The following is a 20,761-nucleotide window of genomic DNA, read 5'->3' on the forward strand; positions in this document are numbered from 1 at the left end:
AGCACAGAGGTGACAGGTTGCCTAGGGTTAACAGGTGCAGTTTTGAATGCCTTTCTGGGTAAACAGTGTGGGGGATGCAGAAGAGAACAAGGACGTCTTAGACAAGCACCAAGTCTGAGAAGAAAGAAGACTCCCAACTTCCAGAAGAGTTGACAGCAGCAGGTAGAGACCAGCTCCTGCCAAGATCATCAAGACCGTGGGGTTAGGAAGGAGCTGGAGCTGGGACAGCTGCCAGGAAAGAACCCTGAAGCTTCCAGCAATGGGGTCATTCATTCACAACACAGGTATTTACCAGGTCAGGCCTTTGGCACAATAACCATCCTCCACTGCTTTTCAAGGTCAAAGGAAATGAAGTAGGGAGTTGGATAGGAAATGAAGCAGTCAGGCCTCAAACTGGTGCCTATAGGGGATGCCAGTGCCACAGACAGAGGACTAGCCTGCTGCACCACTGTGCCAGGCCTAATTGCATTTAAATATTTTAGATGCTGTATGTTTCTTGAGCACCCACCGGGTGCTGAGATGTGTTGGCAGCACTTGGGGATTCAACAAGGAACAAAAGCTCTAAAACCCACACTCTCCCAGGAAGCTCACAATCTATTGAGAAGCAGGAAAGATTTAATGAGCAAATAAAGGGCCAAATGAGCTTAACCTTGGGTTTAGCAGTCCTAGGGCTGGGACCTTCACCCAAAGCTGCCAGTTCACAAAAAGCCAATGTGGACAGTGCTGCTTGTAACAGCAAAAGTCAAATGAAAAATGAAAGAGGAAGTGAACCACGTGATCCTATTGTCCTTCAAATCAAAGCAGCAGTTTAGCAGGTGTTTGCATACGTTTCATTAGATGATGATAAATGTGTTACAAGGCAAGATGATTAGGAAATGTTGTTATTAAATAAATTGTGTTAGGGAAGGACAGATGGGCAAGAGAACCTTGAAGTAAAAGCCTGGAGATGGGGGCATCTTAACAATGTGTGCAGAGGCCCTGAGGCAAGATCACAATGGCATGCTGATAACAGCAAGGAGGCTGGAGTGAGCAGGCATAGACTGAGTGTGGGGAGAGCGCAGCAGCAGCAGCAGCACCCCATGCATTGCGCATCACAGAGGCTGCAGCCCCAGGAGGATGATGGCTCACATGGGTTCCCCACCACATCACTAGCTGCATGCCGCTCTCTCCCAGGTGCTCTTTTTCTGTTTGCTGCACATTCAGCCGTACTTCGTCTCCGACTCTTTCATCCCTCACTACCCTCCTGGCTCTCTCCAGCTCAGAGGCTTTCTCCTTCCTCTTTCCTCTTCCTCTTTCATTTTTCTTTCTTTTTTTTTTTGAGATTTATTTATTTTTATTGGAAAAGCAGATACACAGAGAGGAGGAGAAACAGAGAGGAAGATCTTCTGTCCAATGATTCACTCTCCAAGTGACCACAACAGCTGGTGCTGTGCTGATCTGAAGCCAGGAACCAGGAGTTCTTCTGGGTCTCCCACATGGGTGCAGCGTCCCAAGGCTTTGGGCTGTCCTCGACTGCTTTTCCCTGGCCACAAGCAGGGAGCTGGATGGGAAGTGGAACTGCTAGGATTAGAACCGGCACCCATGTGGGATCCTGGAGCATTCAAGGTGAGTACTTTAGCCACTAAGCCACAGCACCAGGTCCACAGCTGAGTTTTACAAATACTTTTGTTTTTAAAATGTCTTTATTTTAATTGAAAATCAAAGCTACAGAGAAAGAGGAGAAGAGAAAGACAGAGACATCTTCCATCCCTTGGTTCACTCCCAAATGCCTCCAAAGGCCAGTCCAAAGCTGGGAACTAGGAGCTTCTTCTGTGTCTCCCATGTGGGTTCAGAGTCCCAAGGACTCTGTCAGTTTCCCAGGCCATAGCAGTGAGCTGAATCGGAAGTGGAGCAGCCAGGACTACAACTGATACCCACACGGGATACTGGTGCTGCAGGCAGAAGATGAGCTTGTTATGACACAGTGCCAGCTCCTAAGATTGATTTTTTTTTACTTGAACAATGGAATGATGGAGAGATAAGAGAGAGATCTTCCATCTACTAGTTTACTCCCTAAATGTCATGGCAGTGGAGGCTGAATCAAACTGAAACCAGGAGCCAGGAATCCTATCAAAGTCTCCCAAGTGGGTGCAGGTGTCCAAGCACTTGGGCCATTTTCGTTTGCTTTCCAGGGCATCAGCAGGGAGTTGGGTCAGAAATGCATGGCAGGAGCTCTCAGCATAGAACGTTTCCCCTGCCCCCTCGGTGGTGCCAGAAAAATACAGGCCAGCCAGTTAAATGTGCATTTCAGATAAACAAGTAATTTTTACTAACCGTGTTCCTTGAGCAGGATATCATTTGGGATGTACTTACAGTAAAATCTTCTTTGTTGAGGGGCCGGTGCTATGGCACAGCGTACTAAGTCTCGACCTGTATCAATGGTATTCCATCTGAGCACCAGTTTGAGTTTATACAGCTCCAAGCATCTGGACCATCATCTACTGCCTGTGCTACCCTAGTGAGAGACCCAGAGAAAGCTCCCGGCTCCTGACTTTGGCCCGGCCTGGCCCTGACTGATGTAGCCATCTGAGGAATAAACCAACAGGTGGTAGATGGATTTGTCTCTCCCTCTCTCTATGTCACTCTGCCTTTCAAAGGAATAGGCAAATCTTTTAAAACAACAACAGCAACAACTCACTTGTCATTGACCAGAAATCCAAATGCACACTTACCTGGGTGGCTTATACGTTTTTAAGCTCAATCTGACATCCCTGCTCCAGGAAGTTCGGCAAAGGCCAGGACACTTTGGGCTGTCACAGGGGGAGTGGGGTTGGTAGCTGCACCATTCTGTGGAGGCCACACCTGCTACAGTGCACAGGGCAGCCCCAACAGTCAGGAAGTGCCCAGACCACAACGTTCAGAATGCCAAACTCAAGGAACCTTGCCATTGATACCCAGAACACACAGAGCTCCCCCACCTCATCTGATGTGTCTCTCTCATGAACTGGAGAATTTTCACTCAGTGCCAGTGTCTATGTCCTCTACATCTTCATCTTCACTCTGAGACGTTGTTGGTTTCTTTGCACAGGAGTCGGTGACATAGGGGTCTAATTATGCAAGCTATGTTCCAAGACCAGACCACACATTCATGAATTCTGGTTCCTGAGATGCAAGATTCTGAAATGTCTGAGGTCTTTGAGTGATGAGAATACAGGATGTTTGCTGATACCAAGGCCATTGATGGGCCCCTCCCCACAGCAGGTGCAGTGAACTGCCTCAGGGAGTCCTGACATGCAGGTTCTCTGGCTACGCATCCTGTCTGCAGCTCTGGCTCTCATGTGCCACAAAGATATTGCCCAATTTATTTCCTTATCAGTTTATTGATCATTTTATGATCACGAAGAAATTGTATACTTTTATTTAATCCTAGAGGAAAAACATAAGGTGATCATTGTTTTAGAAAATGAGACGGCATTACTTATGAGCTTGGAGCGTATGTCCGGAGCACGACACACATGACCAGGGACACTCTCACCACCTTGGAGAATGCAGGTAGAATTAAGCCTTTTGTTTAAGGTGATCACAGAGCAGGTGGCAGAACCAGAATCCAGTCCCAGACCTCCCGGGCCTGGGACAGGAGCCTTTCAGGGGAGGCCTGAGTGCTGGAGAAACAGAGTCTAGAGGTGGGAAGGAGGAGAGAGCACTCTGAGGACAGGGATGACATCAGCAGGGACACACGGACCTCTGCGGCAGCTGGAAAAGAACAGGAGGTGATGACTGAGAAGTGGGGCGGCAGGGTCAAGGCTGGGATGGCCAAACATTCAGAGGGGGCTGAAGGACGTCCACAGGAGCATGGGGCTCAGATGGGTGGTGACTTACCTGGAAGATTAGTGCTGGGAAGTGGTCCAGGGACAACTCAAGCTCCAGAACCAGACCCCAGGGGTTCCACCCTTCCACACCACATACACACCCCTTCTGCCATTCCCCTTCTGTACAGATGTACAGCACAAATTCTGATTCTTTTTTAAAAAAATATTTATTTTATTTTTATTGGAAAGGCGAATATACAGAGAGAAGAGACAGAGAGGAAGGTCTTCCGTCCGATGATTCACTCCCCAAGTGGCCGCAACAACTGGAGCTGAGCCAATCCGAAGCCAGGAGCCTCTTCCAGGTCTCCCACACGGGTGCAGGGTCCCAAAGCTTGGGCTGTCCTCGGCTGCTTTCCCGGGCCACAGGCAGGGAGCTGAATGGGAAGCGGGGCTGCCGGGATTAGAACCAGCACCCATATGGGATCCTGGGCATGCAAGGCGAGGACCTTAACCACTACACCATCGTGCCGGGCCCAGATTCTGATTCTTGATCCTCACTGCTGATGTGGATAGTTTATATGCTTCTAACTCTCCGGGAAAGAATCCTGACACGGACAAGCATTCAACAAATAGCAACCATATATTAGCAGAAAACTCAGCTGTTTTACACGGGGGTTACCAAACAGATCATCTTTATGCTGCTAGAAAATTAGGGTTGGCAGAGGACAGCTAAAGGTGACAGAGAAGGACCTCATCACATCCCAGTGCAAGCAGCACAGACCAGGGTTTGCCCAATAGAGGCCTTGGGGAAGCTCCCAGTGGCTATATTCACATGTACTGTCAAACAAGCATTGCTTTAAAGTGCCTCATTGTACTTTTGAAAGTGCAGATTTTTAGCCACATGTACTATTTGTGGTCTCACGATGTGTCCAGCACTATTTTAAGTACAAGAGGGCTTCCCAAAGACTACTTTATTCCTGAGCTGTTTGAGGATTACCAGCAGGTACGGAATACAAAATATTTTCTGCAGCAAAACACACATATCTTTTTTTTATTATTATTATTGCAAAGTAGATAGACAGAGAGGAGGAGAGATAGAGAGCAAGATCTTCCTTCTGATGATTCACTGCCCAAGTGAGCGCAATGACTGGTGCTGTGCTGATCCAAAGCCAGGAGTCAGAAACTTCCTCCAGGTCTCCCATGTGGGTGCAGGGTCCCAAGGCTTTGGGCCGTCCTCGACTGCTTTCCCAGGCCACTAGCAGGGAGCTGGATGGGAAGTGGGTGCCAGGATTAGAACTGGTGCCCACATAGGATCCTGGGTCATTCAAGGCAAGGACTTTAGTCACTAGGCATCGCACTAGGCCCAAAACACACATATCTTTGCATTCCATTTCCCCCCAACTTCTTGTATGTCATTTAATTCTCACAACAACATAGGTAAAGAAGGATGGTTGTTATCCCCACTTTACAGATGAAGATACTGAGGTGTTAAGGCATTTCCTCTAAGATCATGCCACTGGGGTGCATCCACACCAGGCTTCGTGAGTCCAGAATCTGCTCCCCACCCTCTCTTCGGATCTGCTTCTCTGGGTAGGAAACTTGATTAGGAATCCATGCTGTTGGATTTTCCTTGAAGCAACCAGGTCAAGAGCTACTTGAGTCCTGATAACTTTGGACCTCAGACCAGAGGACAGGAAGGGGCTGGGGAAGCTGCCTAGACCCAGTCCCCACCAGCAGCCCTGGTGCAATAAGGAACCTGCAAAGGAGAGGCGAGAGAAGGCAACAACTAGGAACATGTTTGGGGCAGGCATTGGATGGCTGTTAGTCAAGGCTGAAGGATAGAGCCAGGAGGAGTCCCCACTGTAGTAAGACCTCCTTGTCCTGTAGTAGATACTTGCTCAGTGGACTAAGTCGACCATAGAGGGGGTCAGTGCTATAGTAGAGCAGATAAAGTGATCACCTATAACACTGGCATTCCATCTAGGTGCCAGTTCTTTGTCTTATCCAACTCCCTGCTAATGTGTCTGGGAAAGTCGTGGAGGACGGCCCAAGGCCTTGGGTTTGTGCCCACATGGTAGTCCTGAATGAAGCTCCTGGTTTCTGGCTTTGGTCTGGCTCAGCCTTGGATGTTGAGACATCCGGGGGGTGAACCAGCAGATGGAAGACTGTCTCTCCTCTCTCTGTAATTCTACTTTTCAAATAAATTTTTTAAAAATCTAGGAATGATTAAAACTGAGAAGCAAAGGACGTATCAGAGTTCAAAGAGTTAGTATCTAAAGTTGAATACATAATGGATAAAGGATATTTATACTAGATGATGATGAGATAGCATTTTTGGATTTATGGGGTTCAATTAAGAAAAGTAAAATCCCGGCCTAGCGCAGTGGCAATGGCTAAAGTCTTTATCTTGCATATTTCCAGGATCCCATATAGGTGCTGGTTCAGGTCCCAGCTGCCCTGCTTCCCATCCAGCTCCTTGCTCGTGGCCTGGGAAAGCAATAGAGGACGGCCCAAAGCCTTGGGACCCTGCACCCATGCGGGAGACCCAGAAGAAGCTCCTGGTTCCTGGCTTGGATTGGCTCAGCTCTAGCCGTTGTGGCCACTTGGGGAGTAGACAATGGACAGAAGATCTTTCTCTCTGTCTCTCCTCCTCTCTTTATATCTGCTTTTCTGATAAAAAATAAATAAATCTTTTAAAAAGTAAAATCCATATTGCTTGCTGTTTTTTCCTTTTAAAAAATGCATTTATTTTAAAGTCAGAGTGACAGAGAAAGGGGAGAGAGAGGGACAGAGGGACAGAGGGCGAGGGGAGAGGTGTCTTCCATTGCTGCTTCACTTTTAGGTACACTCATTGGGCAGTTTCAAATTGCACAGCACAAATGGATAGGATGAGGCAGTTAGCACATTCATTTCTGCTCTTTCATGTCTTCAGACATGAAGTGACTACTAGGAAGTTTGAAACGCCACCTTGGCTCACGTTATATTTCTTTTGGACAGCGCAGTTCCCAAACATCCCTCAGCTCCTGTGCCAGTGAGGACTGGGCTGGCCTTGGCTTTGCAAGTTGGGTTGGCATCTGCTGCGGAGCTCTGTCGCCCCCTGTTGACCTCTCCTCCAAGCCATCCTCTGGCTGGCAATCCTTATCTGCTTGTTCTGTCCTCTGTTATGGTAGCAGATTTCCTCTGCAGGCTCCTGTGTGCTGCCATATTCTCCATGTGCATCTGGATATGCTATCCACTGCTCCATCAAAGCCATTGAGTAGGCCCAGCCCATGGAACCTGCACTTGGCCCCATTGTTGGAGTTCTGAATCCAATGGTTTGGTTGAGGGGATTCCCAAAGAAACTTCCTCTGAGGTGATCCCAGACCTGATTCTTGAGTATGCATGCCAATACAGGGTCTGGCACAGTTCATCACCCAAATCAGTCTACACACACTCTGTTAGTTGGGTCTGACTCTGCTGGGTCAGTTGTCTCTGGCCCTGTTTTCTACGCAAACTAATGAGTATTGCAGCCCAGCCCAATCCTACCCACAGCACACTTGGCCCCCATGAAAACCAGTGGGAGCTATAACCTAGTTGGAGTGACCCGCAATAACCCCCACCAGGTCCACCTCCTGCCCTTGTTCCCGTGCTTGCCAATATGTACAACAGGCTGATCCTGTCTGTCCCACATCCAATTTAGCTCTCATATGTGTCAATGGGCATTGAAGCCTAGTTCAACCCAACCAGACTCACTATCCAGCCCACACACACGCTGGTGGGTACCACTCTGTCTAGCCATGCCTGTCCCAGTCCTGGTTCTAGTTCTCACTAGTCAGAATGCCATCCCAAGAGGGAGGTGCCCACTGTTTCCCTACTGGGTCCACTCCCATTCCTGGATCTTCCACTCTCCAGGTGGTTCTGCAGTTTAGCTCAACATAATTTTTCTCCTGTGCCAGTATCTGCCAGCAGATGCTGTGACAAAGCCCAATCAACCCTCACCCACTCTGGCTTATGCATGTACCAGGTACAGTCAGCCCAGCCTGGCTTGTCTCTGATCCAGCTTACATGCAGGCCAATAGGTGTTGTAGCCCTGCCCAGCCTGGTCTGCCCCCATTCCAGATCTCATGTTCAACAGGAATAGTGCCCCAGCAGGGAACTCCTTGCAGCCCCCCTACTGGGTTTGTCCACTCTCCCCCATGTCTCATAAGTGTTGGTTGGGTGCTGCGGCCCAATCTGGCATGGCCTGCATCACCTCAGCATTTGCCAGAGCCAATCCAAAGCCAGAATTTTCTTCCAGGTCTCCTTCATTGATGGCAAGAACCCAATGACTTGGGCCACCATCTGCTACTTTCCCAGGTGCGTTAGCAGGGAGCTGGATTGAAAGTGGAGGAGCCAAGACTTGAAGTAGCACCAATATTGGGTGCCAGTGTCACAGGCAGAGGCTTAGCCTACTATGCCACCTTGCTGGCCCCAAATGTTTCTTCTTCAAAGGAGGACTGATTTGTTCAAACTAGCTCTGAAGAGCTAGGCATTTCCAGGGCAAAGAGTGGATCAAGGAGAGATCCAACCAAAAGGAAGAAGGAAATTTCACAAGGCCACCCCCACTGGGATGATCAATGTCCAGCTCTGGGTTCCCTCCAGGAGCTCCTGTTGTTTGTCACAAGCCAACCCCCCTTCATTTTTGCCTTCTCTCACATTTTTCTCTGTTTCTACACTGAGCAACAAGTGTTGCCCAACCTGGACATGACAGCATTATGGGGCAAGCATTTCATAAATACCGCAGCCCAGTGCCTGCCACATTGTAAACTAACCAGTGGGCTTTGAAATGAAGTGTTGTTTGTGCAAGCCGCCATGTGCCGAGGTGCCATTTGCCCCCTGCATCCCAAAACCTCCATTCAGATCCTTCCTGATGCCTCAACAAAGGAAATGGAACTTTTCATGAAACTAATTTTCATGGGTCACATGGCTGGGAAAATGGCCAGCTGGTCAGGATCTTCCTGGAAAAGTCCTCGGCAAAGCCAGCCCAGGTCACTGAGCCAACCAGGACAAGGGGAATGGATGTAGGCTAGGTGATGGGTCAGCTCCACTGGGAACTTCACATTTTCCAGGCTGCACGAAGACATTCCCAGGGTCATGTGGGATGGAAATACAAATTCAAGGGATGGGGCTAGGGGGGAAGAAGGCAACACAAAATGTCTTCAGTAGTTAATTATGGGTAGCAAGCCACTGTGACAGTTACACTCTTACAGATCCAGTACTTGAAGAGTGACTAACTGCCTTAAAGGTTTGATAGAATGATAATGCCAGAAATTACAGCCTTTCCAAGTTTATTTAAACTTAGGTATAAAATCTTCCCAGCTTAAAGTTCCACAACACTCAAAGGGCACAAAAGAAACCCGGATCCCCAGCTGGCAAGTTAAACCTCAGCTTGTGATGCTAGCATCTTACATCAGAATCTTGGGTTCAAGTCCTGCCCGCTCTGCTCCTGCTCCAACTCTTGCTAATGTGCCTGGGAAGCCAGCAGAGAATGGCCAAATGTTTGGGCCGGTACCATCCACGTGGGAGACCCAGATGGAGATCCAGGTTTCTGTTTTCAGTCGTTTGTAGAAACTCTTGCTCTTGGCTCTCTCGCTTAGAGAAACGAAAAGTAAATCTAAAAACAGAGCGCCCTCTGCTGCCTAGGCCCCGTGCTAACCAGGGCATCGACAGGCGGCTTTGACTTGGGCAGGCAGTGGGGCAGTTGGCAGCCCTGGCTCATCACCCCAGCGGAGGACGCGGTGGCATGCTCGGAGGCTCCCCTCTTGCAGCCCGGCCTATCCCTTCTTGCTCTCAGATCCCCTAAAGGGGCTCACCTGAGGGCGGGAAGCGCCCCGCAGTTTCTGGGAAAGCCCGCGACGAGGCGTCTGTCGGCCACGGCCACCGGAGGGCGCAGAAACGCGCGCCAGGAAGAGCCCGCCTAGGAAAGGCGGCACACACCTGTCCCCGCTGCGCTCCCTTCAAAAGGTGTCCGACAGCGTGGCCCCTGGACTGTCCTCTCGCCGCTGGCCTTCCTGGGTCCAGGGAAGGTCCTCTTGCTAGCCCGCTGGAGAAACTGAGGGCTTTGGGTTCCCTGGGGTCTGTGTTGAATGAATAATCCTAGGTGGGAGCAGGGTGCAGATGATTGGTCCAAGAATCAAGATGCTTGGAGCGGGAGGGGGCGGGGGTACCTGGGTTGGTTACACAGTTCCAGCTCCTGACTTCAGCTTCCTGTTAATGCACACCCTGGGCAACAGCGGGGGCAGCTCAAGTGGCCGAGTCCCTGCTACACACATGGAGCACCTGGATGGAGGACCCACTCCCTGTTTCTGCCTCCGGTCCACGCCTGGCGGCTGTGGGCTGGCCCTCGGGCAGGGAGGCAGCAGGCCCAGTGCTGCTGCTGCTCTACAGCTGATGCTTTACGGTAGCATCCAGAAGGTGTGTTGGACCGCTGTAAAGACCACATTTGCAGATTAGCAACCATACAGGCAGCTTGCTCAGGAAAAGCTGCTTGAGACTGTGTTTGCACTCACCAGCTCGCTTCTTGTCATTCCCTGAACCTTGGTCTCAGTGGGTGGATGAGGCGTGTGTGCGTGTGTGTGTGTGTGTGAACAAGCAGGCCAAGGCGGTCTCATCTCCCTGACTTCAGATCAGCAGAAACAAACCTGCGCTCCCCTTACCCAGGCTCCTGCCCTTCCTCAGACTGAGTCTCCGTGCCATACTGGGCCCCAGGAACCCGGCTAAGCAGAATCTCACTTCTGAAAGGCTGGCATTGTGGCATAGAAAGTTACTGCCTGCAATGTCTTATATACACTCTGGTTCAAGTCTTGGCTGCTCTACTTCTGATCTAGCTCCTTGCTCTCCTGGCTTCCAACCAGCACAGTCCCAGCCTGTAGCCATTTAAGCTCTGAACCAGTGGATGGAAGGTCTCTCCTCTCTGTAACTCTGCCTTTCAAATAAAAATAAATGTCTTTCTTAAAAAAGAGCCACAAACATGAGATTTTTCCAAAAGTGATGTGAAAAAAGCACACACAAACAGAACAAAGTTTTATTTTAATTTTTTAAAGATTTATTTATTTTTATTACAAAATCAGATATACAGAGAGGAGGAAAGACAGAGAGGAAAATCTTGCATCTGATGATTCACTCCCCAAGCGGCCGCAACAGCTGGAGCTAAGCCAATCCGAAGCCAGGAGCCAGGAGCTTCTTCCAGGTCTCCCACTTGGGTGTAGGGTACCAAGGCTTTGGGCCATCCTCAATTGCTCTCCCAGGCCACAGGCAGGGAGCTGGATGGGAAGTGGAGCAGCTGGGATTAGAACCGGTGACCATATGGGATCCTGGCCCATTCAAGGTGATGACTTCAACTGCTATACTATCGCGCTGGGTCTTATTTTAATTTCTTATTTATGTATTTGAAAGGAAGAGTATACAGAGAGAGAAAGGGAGAGACAGATTTGTTTGCTCACTCCTCAACTGGCTGCATTGGCCACAGCTGAGCCAGTGTGAAACCAGGCAGCCAGGCGCCTCTTTCGGGTCTCCCTGTGCTTGCAGACAACCAAGGACTTGAGCCATCCTCTCTGCTGCTTTCCCAGGCAGGCTGAACCCGTTCATTTGGGACTTATCTTACCTTTGATTTTTGGTTCATCCACTTCTTTAAGAAAGACACACACAGAACAAAATAGGAAGACTTTCCATCCACTGGTTTATTCTCCAAAGGCCTGCAGCAGTTGGGCCCAGATCCACCAAAGCTAGAAACTGGGAACTCGTCTAGACTCCCACGTGAACGGCAGGAGCCACCACTGGAGCCATTCCTGCTGCCTCACAGGGCTTCTCTTACCAGGAAGCTGGAGTTAGATACCACACCCAGCACTGCTACGTGGGAGGTACATAACTTAACCTGCATCTTAAAGTAAGACTTAAGGCCTGGGATAGCAATCAAGGACAGCCCAAAATCTTGGACCCCTGTACCCGTGTGGGAGACCAGAAAGAAGCTCCTGGCTCCTGGCTTTGATTCGGCTCACCTGTGTTGTTGTGGCCATTTGGGGAGTGAACCAATGGATGGAAGATCTTTTAATAATAATAATAATAATAATAATAATAAAGTAGGGCTTAAATGCTCACCCACATTCACTTCTTTTTCCCTTCCCTGGCCCTTGTGCTTAGTTCCCACTAGGGTTCCACGCTGGTCAAACTCTTGCTGTATCTTTGTGCCTCTTCTTCCTCATTTTTATAAGTAGAGACCTGGAGGCTAGGACTGCCTTGTAGTTCTGAACTACAGGTGCTCTATTGAGTTAAAACTACATTTCCCATGAGCGCTCGCAGTCGTCGACGCGCGCGCTTTTTCGTCATCGCGCCGAGCCGTTTATACCCATTTCCGCCAGCGAGTTACTTCCTTTCCTTTCGGCTGCGAGCGGCGTCAAGATGGCGGTGCAGATCTCTAAGAAGAGAAAGGTGAGGTTCTGGATCCCGAGTCCGGGGAACTGCCATGCCGTGGGGTTCGGGGATTGCGGAGCTGCAGGCGCGAGAGATGCGACCCCTTGTTCTTTCTTGGGACGTGGCCTGGGCCGCCTGATGTTGCCGTGGGGCCGCGGATGGCGGCGGATTACGTGCTGGGCCCGGCGCCGGGCGAGCGCGGGCTAGTGTGGCCGGGAGCGGAGAAAGACTAGGAACTGGACAGAGTGCCGGGATGAGCATGGGGCGACTCCACTGTCCCCGAGATGGCGCTTGTGAGGCTTTGTCGGGCCGTGTGTAGGGTCTGGAAGACGCTGCGTGTGACACACATCGCGGGTTCGAGTCCCGCGTGCGGGCGGGGAGCCGGGACCGGGGGCCCCGGCGGGGTCTCCCCTGTGAACGCTCAGCTCTTCTGTGAGGAGGCGATGACGAGGCTGACCGGGGCGTGCTCTCTTCTCCGGGGTTGGCGTTCTGCGACCCCGGGAGAGGACCTTCCCGAAGATGACCTCGAGGCATTTGTCTGAGAATGGCTGCGGCGTCCCTGTAGGAGCGGGCCTTGCAGGGCTGACGGCATGGAGGAGCTTGCGGGGGACCAGGGAAACGTGACTCTCACCTTTGTTTTTTTTGTCAGTTCGTAGCCGATGGCATCTTCAAAGCCGAGCTGAACGAGTTCCTGACCCGCGAGCTGGCTGAAGATGGCTACTCCGGAGTGGAGGTCCGAGTGACGCCAACCAGGACAGAAATCATTATTTTAGCCACCAGGTAAGAAGAAAAGAATCTCGTTGAGTGAGGGGGTTCGGCTGCATGCATTATCGCAAGTGCATGGGTTGCTCTGCCCACATACCCTAGGCAAGTTTTGGCCTAGGATGTTGTGAGGGTCGGCATCGGTGGTCTCTGTGCCCGCAGGACGCAGAACGTGCTTGGCGAGAAGGGCCGGCGAATCCGGGAGTTGACCGCGGTTGTGCAGAAGCGGTTTGGCTTCCCCGAGGGCAGTGTGGAGGTGAGTGGTCCTCCCTCAGGCCAGGGGTTATGGATATGGAATGGTGCTTCCCCTCTCTGAGTCACAAGTGGGTATTACAGTTGGGGCTAGTATTGGCTGAAGTTCTCAGTAAGCAGCGGGCTTGGTTTTCCAGCCCTCTTGAGCTCAATTCTGGTGGTTAAGGGTTTTGTGCATAACTAGGGTTATAACACACATGACACAGCGGGTCCTGCTGGGCCATTGGTCTCCCTGCTTTGGCTGTAGGAGGAGCCACAGGGCTTTGGTGGGCTTGTGTCTGTTCCACATGTGGGCAGCAGAAGTGTTCTGCTTGAAGGAGGCTATTATGATAGAATTCAGGAGGGTTTTAGGAAACTGGAATTAAAAAATAATTTATTTTTTTATGACTGTTCATGCATGCATTTCAAAAATATTTGCACTGAAACGAGCTTAGCTTTGAATCCCAATTTCTGCAAACCCTGCACCATTGTTTTGTATATGGAATGTAGGAACGCTCATCATTGAAAATGGGGTGAAGGTGACCGTGTGCTTTGGTTCCTTTAAAGCTGTATGCTGAAAAGGTGGCCACGAGAGGCCTGTGTGCCATTGCCCAGGCAGAATCCCTGCGCTACAAACTCCTGGGAGGGCTTGCTGTGCGGAGGTAAGTGTGTTGGGGCCTCCTGACCGTGCAGCAGAATGTGTTGTGTGCCGTCTGTTAATTTAGCACCTGAACTCTGTTGTGGCAGAATCTGCTAGTCAGGAGTTAAAGAGTACTGTTACTTTCTTTGTGCTTTTGCTGAATTAAGATTGGGAAGACCGGCGAGGAAGCAAAATCCTGGGAGTTGGAGAAGTTTTTTTGGTGTAGAGCAGAAAGAAAAATGTCCAAGGAGGGGCCAGGTCACCTTGGTCCTTGGATAAGGTTGAAGTATCCTGGGTGGGAACTTTAGTGGGGGAGAAGGCAGAGTGACCCATCAGTGACTTACTCCAGTTGACAACTGTAAGAAGGGAAAGCATTCCTGATGAGAGAACTTAAAATTGGGATGAATAATTCTGTGGGCTGTGTGTAGATAGTGATGGAATTCGGTGCCTACACAGTTAGGCTTGCCAGCAAGGTTTTGATTGGCTGTTCTCTGAAGTAGTTGGAATGCCTTGCCTGGGTGTTTTGGAATTTCATCAGCATGTAGAGCACTGGGATTATTTAGCAGACTTGCCAGGTGTGTTACAGGCTTACATGGGTTGAAGGCTGGTTCTACCTGTAACAGGAGTTCTCAAAATTTGGTTTCTGGGTTAATATTGCCATCTGGGAATTTGCTAAGAAATAAACATTTTCACCTCACATCTGTTGAATTGGGAGGATGGCTCAGCGGTCACTTAAGTTCTGCTGTGTAAATTTTGTGCACATGGATATTTTGAGTTAGAATTTCTGAGACTTAAACAAGTTGCTGAATTTTGAGAGGCACAGCAGGGCAAGGCGTTGGCCCTGCTTACTTCCCCAGTGGCTGCAACGGCTGCTTCTATCCCAGGCTGAAACCAGGAGCCAGGAACTTCAGCTGGGTTTCTGATATAGACGACAGGCCCAAGTACTTGGTCAATCTTCTGCTCCTTCCCCGGTTATATTAGCAGGGAATTGAAAAGGAAGTGAAGCAGCCAAGACGCAAAACTTGTGCCAGTACAAGAGGTGTCTGTATGGGAAGCAAGTTGGGATCCCTGGTACTAATATGGGCTGCAGGGCCCCAAGAGTAGTTAAGGAAACTGCTAAGTGACAGAGTGTGTAAAGCTTCTAAGTATTTCTCAACTTTGGCTACTCCAGGGGATAGGGAACCTTTTTTTTTTTAATTTTGAAGTCTGGGTTGACTTGCTGAGGTTAACAAGCACTGGCATTTCCTGGGAAGATTAGCCTCAGGTATAGGAAGAGGAAAGCACAGCTGGTTTTTATAGTCAGGCTCTTATCAAAGTTAATCTCCATTAAAGGGATAGTGAAAACATTTCTAATTTGTGGAATATTTTCTGTCTTGGCTAGTAACCCCGTTTCTCTCCCTGTTCTTCCTAAGGGCCTGCTATGGTGTGCTGCGATTCATCATGGAGAGCGGAGCCAAGGGCTGTGAGGTTGTGGTCTCTGGGAAGCTCCGAGGACAAAGGGCCAAGTCCATGAAGTTTGTGGATGGCCTGATGATCCACAGTGGGGACCCCGTGAACTACTATGTCGACACAGCTGTTCGCCACGTGCTACTCAGACAGGGTGAGCCACTGAGAATGCTTGGGGCAGGGGTGTTCGTGACTGGGTGTTGGAAGAGTTTCAGGGAAACTCACCTTGAAAGTAGCCAGGGTTTATTGCCAACTTGCCTTGAACTGCAGGAATTGACATTGCTGATGAGCGAGATCAACAAGTTGCTTAGTTCTTGTTTTAGCCATCTGTGTGCCCTTCGGTGATGACACGATGACGAGTCAGAAAGGTCACATCCTGCTCTTGGTCCTTGTCAGTGCCATGTTCTGTGGTGCTGTGCATGGGTACCTTTTGCACAAGTGCCCTGTTCAGTGATTGATTTAGAGGCATTTGTCTGAGAAGGGACCAGAATCCAGGGTTTTTTGGTAAATTGCCTTCTGTTCAGTGAGGGTTGGTAAAACTCCAGTAAGGTCCAGATTGTGCTGCTTCCTAGGTGTGCTGGGCATCAAAGTGAAGATCATGCTGCCCTGGGACCCAAGTGGCAAGATTGGTCCTAAGAAGCCCCTGCCTGACCACGTGAGCATTGTGGAACCCAAAGATGAGATCCTGCCCACCACCCCCATCTCAGAGCAGAAGGGTGGGAAGCCAGAGCCGCCTGCTATGCCCCAGCCAGTCCCCACAGCTTAACAGGTATGTCTCCAGGGACACTTGGCACTTGAGAATAACAATTGGATTATGTTTGTTTCTTACGGGAAAATCCAGGTTGGAGTTCATTTAGTCCATCGTTCTGTTAGATAGCATCTGCCTCTGTTAGGAGTTCCTGTTTAGGTTACAGAGCTTGAAACGGCTCCTTTACTGAAATTCTTTTAAAGCACTCTGTAGTAATTAGGTCCTGCTACTTAGGTAATAATTTTTTGTCCCTTTGTGTACTGAAAGTGGCAGTTCCAAGCCACCTATGCCCAGCACATTGGGAGTTTTTGTTTCCGGGTGCTCTCTGTAACTTACTGTTAATTTTCAGGCAAGCTATAAGTGGGACTAAGTGTATCTTTTTGGTAGATGAAGAAACCTAATACTCAGATGGCTTCTCTTACTCTGTTGTGCTTTATTTTGGTTTCAGGGTCTCCTTGGCAGCTGTATGGCGTTTGGATGATACTTTGTAACAGATCTTTAATAAAGTCTTGCACAAAGACAAAACCTGACTAGAAGGCCACTCTTCAAGCCTGAGGAGGGTGTTGGTCTGTGGACGTTATTTACCCTGTTGGACCCATTCTTGTATTTGCAAGAGCGCAGTGGGAGGACCCAGGCAGAGCTAATGGGGAATAATTCTACATGTGGTCATTCAGTGAAATGAAGGCTCTTGGTTAGCAGCACTGGGGTTGTCTTCCGGTTCAGGATAGTGGGTTTAGAAGAGGACCTTCCCTTGTGCTGTTTTCCTGATGTGTAAGGTTTTGTCTTGCACATGGAAAGTACGTATGATGGTAATGTTTGTGTCCTATGCAAACTCGAGTAATCCTGCATCTGAGCTCAAAGGGGATTTGGCTTTGGTGACAAACTTCAGCTCAGAAGTACATATGCCTACACAGTATAAAGCTTTATACTGTCTTTAGGATCTACATTCCTAGGTCCTGTGTTAATTGCCATTGTTCTGTAAAGAATAGTTCATCTGTCAAGGTTTTGGGTTTTTCATTTTTGGCCAATGTTTGTACTTTTCAAGAGGTTGAATAGTTTATTGAGAACTTAAAAGGGGACAAGTTGGCTTGGGAATCCTGTAGGACTGATGTGCAAGGGGATAGTCCTACGTGATGGTAGCTGGCAAGGATTGGGCCAGGATGCAGGACCACTAAGTCATTTTTAAATTTTTTATTGATAAGTCAGATATGGAGGAGAGGAAGATCTTTCGTCTGTTGATTCACTCAGGTGGCTGCAATGGTTGGAACTGCTTTAATCCAAAGCCAGAAGCCCAGAGCCTTTTCTGGATCTCCCTCATAGGTGCAGGGTCCCAAGGCTTTGGACTGTCCTTGACTGCTTTCCCAGGCCACAAGCAGTGAGCTGGATGGGAAGCAGGGCTGCTGGTATTAGAAGCAGCACCCATATGGGATCCTAGCACGTGCAAAGTGAGGACCTTAGCCACTAGGCCACCTGTGCTGGGCCCACCATTTTGTCTTTATGCTGTTGACTATTGTGGCGTTACTAGGGAGTGGGGTCTAGTGCTCCCATGGGTGGCAGAATCTCCCCTGCTGAAGTGCCAACTGCTTCATTTTATGGAGCCTCTGTTTAAATGCATGTAAATGTGTTTCATTTGTTATGAAACTCTTCAGAACAAAGATTGAGTTCTGTTTAAAACCGACCTTCAATAAAACTGCGTCTTTATTGCCCACAGTTTGACTTCACCCATTCCAGGAACAGGCCTTCTATCAGACTAATAAAAGGTCTCTGGGAATGCTGAGCCCTCACAGTGACTGTCAGGTGAATGGCTGGTTCTGCTGGCCCGCGCCCCAGCTCATCTCCCAGATCTAATAGAAGCAGCTGTCAAGCTGTTGTTTGCCATAGGAACTAAAAGTCTAAGATATTAGTCTTTGTAAGGCTGCTTCCTATACTTCTGAACTTGTGGGTTAGTTCAGTTGATTTGAATATTCACAGTCCTGGGTGCTAGAAACAGCTTACAACAGTCTTGGCCCCACATAAGATCTTAGTGTGGTGTATTAGTTAAGGTGATTTAAATTGCTTGTCTAATGGGTTTTCTATATTCAGTTTTACACTTGAAATTGGAAAGTGGGATGTTACTAATGTTCCACCAGATGGTGCTGTAACAAAGGAAATTACTTCAGTAGTAACGGACTTGTGACAGGAAAGTATGGAAATGATTAGTAGGTTGTAGCTTGATGAGTTATGAAACATTCCTGTGACCATGAAAAGCAAGTCTCAGTCTAAAGAAGTTTGGGAGTTGGTCTAACAAATCCTTTCAGAAATCTATACAAGACAAATGTAGAGCTTGGGTGAGAGCTGCCTGCTAAATGCAGTTCACCTTATAGCCCCTCTGTGTCACCCCAGCCACAACCCCTTCAGAAGTTATCTTGATGGTTCTTAATTGCATCTTAAAGAACCTGTTTCCTGATGAAATGGCATTATTTTTGGAGCCAGAGCAGAAGCTGAGTGGTCCGTTTCCCACATGAAACTTAGGGAAGATGGTGGTGGAGGGCTGCTGGCTGGGGGGGGGCGGCTCAAGATAAAGCGCTCCCACCGTGCCAGTGACCTACAGCCATCCAGTGGTCCTCGATAATGTTTTGCCTGTGCAGATAAGTAGAGGTAAAGCCCACCTGCTGTACCCTTCAAAGTGCCAAACAAGGACAGCTCCTCTCCCTCACCACTTCCCTGTGTGCTGTTGGCCTGCTGTGTACTCTGCCTGTGCCCTAGTGACAGACCTGGAGTTTGCTTTTGACACCTGCCTTGATCTGTCTGCCTAGGAAGAACTAAATTGTGTCCCTCAAAGTTTATAGGTTGAAGCCTCACCCTTTAAAGTAGCTGTTTACAGGAAGATCCTTTCAGGAGGAAATTTTTAATCGGGTTGTGAAAATGGGGTCCTGATCAGAAAGGGCAGGTGTCCTTATGGTAAGGAGAGACCCTCAGGGTAGTTGTCAGCAAGCCATGAAGAAGCCAGTGGCTTCTTGTTAAGTACAAGAGGTTGTACTTAAGCTCCTTCGAGTGGAGGGATAGGTCCAAGGGGAAGAGCAGGCTGTACCTTTCCACTCATGTTGGAAGCCCACATCTCACCTGGGCTGAACCAGGGACAGCTACTGTGATGGGTTCTTCCTGTCCACCCAGAACACAGTATCCTGCAGCCCTTGGTACTTGGAAACAGAAAAGCTGGACCTTTTGGGTGCCAGGAGACAGTGCAAAGCACTATGACCCCATGTGGCAATAGCAAGACAGTCGTATGTTTAATCTGTAGTAAAGGTTTGTTTTTTTTTTTTTGAAGACCACTGAAAAGAGACTAAAATAGTCCTCACAGATGGCTAAACTCGGTCTGTGGCGTCTTCTGTTAAATTATAAACCCTGTGGTCTGGGTAGCTACCCCTCCCATGCAGGAGGTGGCCAGGGGTCTGATGTGCAGTGGACCCTCTCCTGAGGGACCTCATTCTGGGAGATGAAAATGTGCAGTATCATTGCTTATTTTCCTGCGACCATGTTTCCTAGTTGCAGGCCTCCAAGGGCAGGGATGATAGCTATCCCAGAAGGCCGAGATTTCCCAGGGTGGAGACTGGAGCATCCATGTGACAGCCTTGTGTTACAACACACGTCCTGCTCTGTCAGAAAACACAGCCAAGTCAGCTGGGCCTGGCTGGAGTCCTGTCCTTGCCAGCCCAGGAACTTTAGACATATGCATGCAACTCCACACCTCCCTCTCATTCTAAGTCCCTGTTGTGTCCACAGCAACATAAATCTCCTGGATGGGGTATAGGCTCAAAGGAGAGGTGGGGGACAAAGGTCTCTTGAGGGGAAGCTAGCAGAGCTGGCCAGACCCCATCTGCAGCTTCTCTTCATTTGCACTGATTGCCTTTTGAAGAGCTGTCATCTACTCCTGTCTTCCTCCTGACACCCTCCCCGTCTAACGCCCCAGGGCCTGGTCTGCATGGCCCCTCCAGCTGGGGCTGGCCCTTCACAGCCTGGCACAAAGCCCCGACTCCCTGATTATCCCAGATTAGGGATGCTGTGGCCATCTGGACATGGCTGATAATGGCAGCAGGGGGAAGGGAGCAGCATGGATCCCCAGCCCAAAGAGAGATGACTTGCCCAGGCTACAGGAGGGTAGATTGCCTGCAGAATGCCCCGTTTTCCCCGGTACTGTGCCCTCAGTACTCCTGTCCAGGTGTTGGCATCCTGCCCTGCTCTGTCAGCCTGAGCTCACCTGAAGCCCAGCCTGGAGTTGCTGTTTTCCCTTTAGTGCCTTCTCTTTACCATCCCTCTGTCACTCAGCATGACCAGGCCTTCGCATGTAACATGTGTAGGCTCCCCTGACATACTCAAAGCACGTTCCTTGAGACAGGAAAGGTCAGCTGTACCCACAACAGAACCTGCTATGGAGTATGAAAGTTGGGTGATTGGGTCCCCAGGTCTGGCAGCCTCTACCCCATGTCTGCTCTGGGTCACACCACAGTTGTTTTGTTTGTTGTTTTTTAAGATTTATTTTTATTGGAAAGTCAGATATACAGAGAGGAAAATCTTCTGTCTGCTGATTTACTCCCTAAGTGATTGCAACGCCTGGAGCTGAGCTGATCAGGATCCTGGAGCCTCTTCCAGGTTTCCCATAGCCTTGGACCATCCTTGACTGCTTTCCCAGGCCACAAGCAGGGAGCTGGGTGGGAGTGGGGCCACAGGGATTAGAACCAG

General features: G+C 49.4%; 1 protein-coding gene and 1 non-coding gene across 3 annotated transcripts; both read left to right on the forward strand.

The window, feature by feature from the left end:
* Positions 1–12,173: 12,173 nt before the first annotated feature.
* On the forward strand, positions 12,174–20,672 carry RPS3 (ribosomal protein S3). Of its 2 annotated transcripts, none has more exons than XM_040964445.1 (7): positions 12,174–12,233; positions 12,865–12,995; positions 13,140–13,233; positions 13,776–13,870; positions 15,261–15,448; positions 15,867–16,063; positions 20,662–20,672. In XM_040964445.1, exons 1-6 carry the CDS (start codon positions 12,204–12,206, stop codon positions 16,058–16,060), a joined length of 732 nt encoding a protein of 243 aa, XP_040820379.1. In that variant the 5' UTR covers positions 12,174–12,203; the 3' UTR covers positions 16,061–16,063; positions 20,662–20,672. The 2 variants fall into 2 exon arrangements, with proteins under 2 accessions (XP_040820379.1, XP_040820377.1); XM_040964443.1 differs by lacking the exon at positions 20,662–20,672 and adding an exon at positions 16,491–16,567 and having other exon boundaries at positions 12,177–12,233.
* On the forward strand, positions 15,631–15,776 carry LOC121145541. The gene has a single exon (XR_005882034.1). It is a non-coding gene; the product is annotated as a small nucleolar RNA SNORD15 (small nucleolar RNA).
* Positions 20,673–20,761: the final 89 nt, after the last annotated feature.

Source organism: Ochotona curzoniae, unplaced genomic scaffold, assembly GCF_017591425.1.
Source record: "Ochotona curzoniae isolate NIBS_2020 unplaced genomic scaffold, NIBS_Ocur_1.0 scaffold_3223, whole genome shotgun sequence".
Taxonomy (NCBI): domain Eukaryota; kingdom Metazoa; phylum Chordata; class Mammalia; order Lagomorpha; family Ochotonidae; genus Ochotona; species Ochotona curzoniae.